The sequence below is a fragment of the Haplochromis burtoni genome, unplaced genomic scaffold (genome assembly GCF_018398535.1).
Source record: "Haplochromis burtoni strain Fernald_Lab_line unplaced genomic scaffold, NCSU_Asbu1 Contig_1714, whole genome shotgun sequence".
NCBI lineage: Eukaryota > Metazoa > Chordata > Actinopteri > Cichliformes > Cichlidae > Haplochromis > Haplochromis burtoni.
In genome coordinates this window covers 18,562-25,402 of record NW_024584075.1, presented here as the reverse complement: position 1 = coordinate 25,402, position 6,841 = coordinate 18,562, and the positions used below count along the sequence as shown (strand labels likewise).

General features: G+C 38.9%; 1 protein-coding gene across 1 annotated transcript in view; it reads right to left on the bottom strand.

Annotated features, from left to right (window-relative positions):
* Positions 1-5,017: 5,017 nt before the first annotated feature.
* The window catches only part of LOC102300106 (ly6/PLAUR domain-containing protein 2), a 4,693-nt gene continuing 2,869 nt past the window's right edge, over positions 5,018-6,841 (bottom strand). The window contains exons 4-5 of the mRNA XM_005952560.3: positions 6,533-6,643; positions 5,018-6,417 (exon numbers count right to left, since the gene is read on the bottom strand). Of these exons, the coding sequence (XP_005952622.1) occupies positions 6,215-6,417; positions 6,533-6,643 (314 nt within the window). The 3' untranslated portion in view covers positions 5,018-6,214. The remainder of the gene's footprint in view (positions 6,418-6,532; positions 6,644-6,841) is intronic.

The following is a 6,841-nucleotide window of genomic DNA, read 5'->3' as shown; positions in this document are numbered from 1 at the left end:
GTGATGTGTGTTGATTAAGCAGTGATGATAATAATGAACATGTCTTAGTTTGTCACTTTCAGGTGAAAAGCAGACCTGAATCAATTTTCCACATGCAGCAGTCGGAAGAAAGTTATAGTTTAACATCATTGGAAACATGCAGGCCAAGTTTCTGGCTGACTTATTTACAGCGCCATGTGTCTCTCAACCTCACAAGCAAGCAAGCTCTCACCCCTCCCTGAAGACAAGGAATGCAGCTCCAAAGCAATAACATGATAAAGAGACAGCAGCAAGTCCTAAGCAAAGAGTCCCAGCAAAGCAGCAGCAATGTGGACAAACAGCATCAGAGAAGAAGAGCAAACCCATCATCCTGACTGATCGGATGAATGGCACTGTGTTTACAACAAGCTGAAACTTCACTGTGCATGTGAAGAAAACGTTTGAGGAGAACTGAACAGTTGGAGTTTGACATTTGCCACCTTGTGGAGTAAAATGGCAAGAAGAGACAGTGGAACACAGGACAAAGCTGAAGGAGAACTGCCGGCTATTGGACTGTTGAAGTGGGAGAGGACAACAGAGTGAGAGGACAACAATAGAGTGAGAGTGGTGAGAACACAAATTTTGTTATTTAATGTGGGAAATCAAAATTTGGGTTAGCAAACCTGGGGAAAAGAAAACTGACTGCTTAAGTTGGAAAATTGTGAAGGAGTCTGAAACACTGCAAAAATAGAAACATATACAAAATCACACACAAGCAGAACATGCATTAACCCTACTAACACTTCCAAACACAAGAGAGCTCATGAAGATTAGACAACATCTTAAGCATGTGAGTCTGTTTATCATCTTGTCCAAGTCACCTCGTGTGATGCAAAAACCAGTGGACTCATAGCACATTAGTTAAGAAATGATCAAATAATAGCAGAGAAGTGTGTAGGAAAGGCAGCTTTAAGAACATGCTCTGCTGGATATGCAGCTCCACAGACATGCATTAAACCTGCCTAATAACACAAACACATGTAATGAAAATTAGCTTGTTATCTTTCATCAGTGTTAAAATAGTGTCAATTTAGCAGACACTTGTTATCAAATACTGAATTTATCCAATGCAAAAAATTGACTCTCTAGGTTGCAGGACAACAATTTAACTTTTGTGGGAAAAAAATTCTGGTTTGACCAACCAGTGATCAGACAATAAATTTAGTTGTTGATATAGTAAATTGGGAGAAGCTTCCTGCTTGATTGATGCAGCACAAGTAATTTACTGTATGAGGGAAATTGTCTTTTGTGATACTATTTTGAACATGCTTTTCTGTTGTCCTGTCAACTTAGTGGGTTAATAGCTGATATGCAAATTAGTTGATCGTTCTTAGATTAATGAAAGGTGATTGAATTCTAGCACGAGTGAATGAGATGTGTTGGAGTTGTTGTGTGTTGAGTGGAGACTCTAAAACACTGAGTTTCCTGTTTTGATGTGCGAGTGAATCCTGTATTTAGATACACAACTCTGAATACGTCAGAACAAACGTCTTTTGTGAAGTGCATGACAGCATGTCACATGTTTTATGATGACGGAAAAAAAGGAAAATTGAATAAAATAGATCTGTGGCCTAAATAAGTGAAGAGCACAGACCTGGGGATTAAACTCATAGCTAATATGACATTAGGGTTATGTTGTGTGTTGTGCAGCTGATGGTTGGTTTGGAGTGAATCGAGCTGATGATTCTTCTTTTGTTGTGAAGTTGAGCCTGCCAATTAGTATGATGGTATGATGAACCATGCTACTGGTATGATTTTGTGTCATGACTTAACAAGGCCTTTTTATTTTGATACTTTCACAGTGCACTGAAAGTTTGGTTTGATAATCTCTGTTATTTTTCATTTTTCATTTTTGAACAGGCACTGATTTTGTTTGTCTATTTCTTTTCTTTAAGCAGATCTGCTGTCAGGAATTGAAAGTGCTATAAGACCTCGTAAACCGTTACAGGGTGGGTTTCTCCACATTAAAATGGGCTCTGGAGAAAGCCACTTATTGGGACAAGTTCCTGTCCAAAAAGGATTCAGCGATGTAATCCGATCTAAAAGTTCTTCTTTTTCTTTTGAAATGACGTCATTTTGCTGAGAGTGGAAACTAAATGCGACGATGGGTTCCACTATCAGCAAAGAAAGAATGAATGCATGGATGAATGAATGAAAGAGAAAAAAAACCTGACTGACTGGTAAAAGCTGACAAAAGTTACAAGACTTTACTGATGTAACACGACTGTGCGAAGTTAACCCCCACTTGACAAAGGTGCAGATGAATCTATGTGTGTTTCCTTTTACAGGAGCAGAGAGATGACAGCAACATCCGAGGTTGCGTGATGATTTAATCTTTTAAATGCCATTTTCTCTGTCTGTGAATTTACTATGTGTGTGTCATTCACTAACTTGTGTTGCTCACAGACATTACTGTGAGAAATTGTATACATCTGCGCAGCGCTAACATTTGCATTTTCTTTTCTATAGCATTAAAGTTCTTCATGTGGTTTGATCACATGATTTATACCAGGACAACTGGTTGATGTTTTTCCTACTACAGGATTTCTGGGTTTATGTGTGAAGAAAACTGTGTTTACAGGTCATGAGTGGTGATGCTGTTACACTGTGTTTTTGGGAAAATGTGAAGGTTACTTTGATGATGTGAATAACATGTGAGAAATTTCCTGTGTTGAAAACTAGTGTCACTTCTTTCCACAGTTATGGAGTTGACTTTATGGTGTTTTTATGGCACCTCTGGAATGTGGATGGCCGACGCCTGCCCACCAGGATGATCAATGTGTATTGCTAATGTTTGTTTTTCTGAGACTGCATGTAGAAGATTCAGCTGAAGCGGACAAGTGACATGAGAAAACCGAATAAGGGATGCAGTGTTTATGGTATATGGAATTTATGGAATATATTTATTATTTATTATTATTATTATTTATTATTATTATTATTATTATTATTTATTTATTTATTTATTTATGGAATATATGGAATAGTTGAAGATGGGCTATTGAGCTCATAGTAATATATAAGTGGAGTGACCTTGCTTAAGAGAAGTCACTGATTACATTAATGTTAACTGAGTACATGGGATGATCCATGTCTGAGGCAAATTATGGTAATAATAGTGATTTAATGATTTGAGAAAACCTGCACATGACACTTGTCTTGCTGATGCTGAATGCTTGTTACTCTTATGATACAATTGTTTATAAGTGTGAAGTTTGATTTTATTTCCAGATCTTGTTTTCCAGGCCATGATGGTGTGTATGCAGGCTCCTGGTGGAGCCAGTTTTTAAGACAGGGATCCAGGTTTGGTGAGTTGACGCATGAGAGTGTCCATGCATCAAGAGGTGGGGTCCAGAATTAACATTAAACAATGTTTACTATTATTGTTGCAGTGATTTGTGTGATTAGCCGTTTATTTACAAGTATTAAACCTATGCAAGTGGTGCATCCATGTTCAGATGAGGCTTTGATGGCCTATAAGTGAAGTTCACTGAACTAAAGAATGTTGTTTGATGATTGTTGACATGCTCTCCAAATAGAAGTTTTCCCTCCTAGCAAGGAAATACAGGTGCAGCAGTAATCTCCTGAGAAATCTTAAGAGGCCCAGTGAAAAGCAAGAACCATTCCAGGCATAGCTGACAGCCCAGGCAGTGGTTGAGGTCAAAGGTCGAGCTGGTTGGGGCCCATCATGAGATCAGACTTTGGAGCCACAGCAAGGACCATGAAACTGCGTTGGAATGAGAGCTGTGCCACGGGGGGTTTCCAGAGGCCAACAGAGGAGATTGTGGACAACAGACGGGCACCTGAAGGATGAGGGGAGCGTGCCAAGCTCCATCGTGCCAAGCTCCATCGACAACGCAGAGGGAGTCTAAGGATGACATCATGATTCTGTGAAAAGCACAGGAACCAGAAGCTATGGTGGTGATGACAGCAGTTTCCTATGAGGTCTGCAGCTTTGGAAATAGCTGAGACCCTTGTTGACAAACAACAAAACCAACTGGTGTTTGAATGTTTATTCTACATACATTTGGACTCTGGTCCTATGGACAATGATGGAAACAACTGGAAGAGACATTCATGACGCCCTGCAGAACTCAAACCACTCTGCAGAGACATGTGATTTGTACACCCGGAAGAAGCATCACCAAGCTGAGATGTTTTTGAAAATGTTACCTTCTTATTTTCACTATTAAATTAACAATTTCTTTGTTTGCTTGTAGGATGCAGTTTGCCATTGGATGAGATCAATGAGGAATGGGATAACTGCTAATACATTTGTTAAACTGTGTATTTTTTCAGTAATTTAGGGTGATTTGACATATGCTGAGTATAAAAATGTTTGCATTGAAACTGACAGACATGAGGTTTTCGTAACTGGGAACTTTTCAAGCATAAAGGTCAAAAAGGGGGGAAATGTTAGATTTGTATTGTTGATTGTCATTTATGCTTAGAAATATTTACCCACATATGCTTAGAAGTGTATAATCATTTGTAGATTGAAAGAATGTCTCATCCTAGGAGGTCTGTAACGGCTCTGTGTAGCATGAAGGGGGAGTGCGTTCACTCCCTCTACAGAGTGTTCTGGCGTAGATCACACCTCCTAGGAGAGGTCGTATCTTCTCTTGCTGATATATGGTATAGCAAACACACGTATATCTGTTTAAGTATAAGAGCCTTTTGTTCAGATGGACGCTCCTGGCACCAGCGTTTGGGGAGTCTTCACAGGGTCACATCTTGACCTCACACAACACACACACACACACACACACACACACACACACAGGCAAGGTACTCTTTGTGTGTATGTAGACGTCATATGTTAATGATCCTATGCACATTCAACCTCAATAAAAGAACAGTGTACGGGAGAACGAACGAGAGCGACTGGGGTCAAGCGAAGGAACGGCGCCTGTCCGGTTTTCTCTCCCGTGCACGAGAAACATGAAGAAGCTTGCCTACTTGTGTCTTGCTTTGCAGTGTAATTATATTGTCTTCAACGTTCCAGCGGATGGGTTCAAGCTACAAACCTATCACCCCCCTTTTAGCACATCCCAGCACACCCACTCACTTCACCAGATGCACCTTGTTTAGTTCTCTCACCTTTGATTGGGTGTGGTGCTTGTCCTTAATTGCACTCACCTGTCACACATTATATAAGGACTGCATTCACTTTTGGCTCACTCTTTCTTCACTTCTACACGGGGCGGCAGCAGAGCATTGGCAGTCCATGTATGTCCTTCCTTCATTCCTTCCTTGCTTTATTGATTTGAGAATAAAAGGAGCACCCTGTGAATGATTAGATGACTGCTTATTCTTATTCTAATCGGATGAGCCCATTATGCTGATTACTTAAACCCTGAGCCTTCCTTTCCTTCATAACAAAACACATACAATAGATACCTGCTAAAATACGCACGTATATTCTATCACTCCCACTGCACAATTTACACTACTCCCATTTTTCATTCGTTTTTCTATTTTTATTTTTTCTAAGATATCTTTAATTCACTCTTTCTTCCTGACATTTGTGATGCTGTAACATGTGAATTTCTGAATTTCCCCCGTGTGGGATAAATAAAGTCTACATCTATGTCTAAACTGACACGTATACCAAAATGTGCCCATTAGATTCAGATAATATCTTCAGAATTGTCTCGAAATAAACAGGATGAGGTCTAAGGGACAGAATGATCTACGCTCTAAAGCAATAAATCAGCATTTAATTCGTATGATAAAAGTCAGCCAAGTATAGATTAGTTGAATCACAGTCCTGTCCCGATGCGAAAAAATAAGTTTATATAAAATGGTCTCTATGGGATGTTTGTAAGGTGAGAACCTGTAGGTTTTTACAAAGGAATCTCTGAACAAACATGAAGAACCTGATTGACTTAACGCTGTATGCCTGTTACCTTCTGATGAGATGTGTTTGCAAGACAAGAATAATGAGTACATTTTCCTTCACTAACTCTGTGCTATGTAGGCATTTTGTTGACATTCTTTTTAAAATCCACTCAGTGCAAAAATGTTTTAGAAATGACCAAGATACAGACAGAATTTTAAGAAATGTATTCATTTCAAAAGTGAAAATTAGATTTAATCCTTACATTTTTATTTTCTCAGAGCTTTGTGATAAATGGGTGAAAGTATTTTGAAGGAGAGAAGAACAATTGGGCTATGATGCTGTTGTTTCCATCAGCTAAGAGAACAAGCCCAACAAGATCAGCGATGTCACAAAGAGCAGAAGGCTGGCAGTTGAACTGCTGGAGCTGTTGCAGAGATCACCCTGGCAGCAGCTGATTTTTGCTCCAGTAATTCCTGTGATCTCTGGATTTTGTGTGTTTGAGCAAATCATCTTGGAGGCACAGCCCTTTAATTTAAGAGTTACATCTCCTGAAGTAACTGAGAAAACAAAAATTATTTTACTGTGCAGCAAATTTGAACCAAGGAATCACTGAATGTTCTTATGAGCAGAAAAGAACAAACATGCAGACACTAAACACTGTAGGCCTGTTACCTGCTACTGAGATGCAGTAGTCCTCATTTCCATTGCAGGATAGAGTTTTATTGCAGTTGTTTCCTTCACATTGGAAGCACTTTTTTCCGTTTGGAGATGATATGCTTCCAGCTGTTAAATACAGAAATATTTGTGATACTTCTTTCTAGGGCTGCTCGATTATGGCAAAAATGATAATCACGATTATTTTCACTGAAATTGAGATAACGATTATTTGACGATATTTATTTAACAATAACAATGTATTGAATAATGACTTTAAAGATTGTCAAAAAATAATATAAAATAGTGTGCAAATACTGATAACAG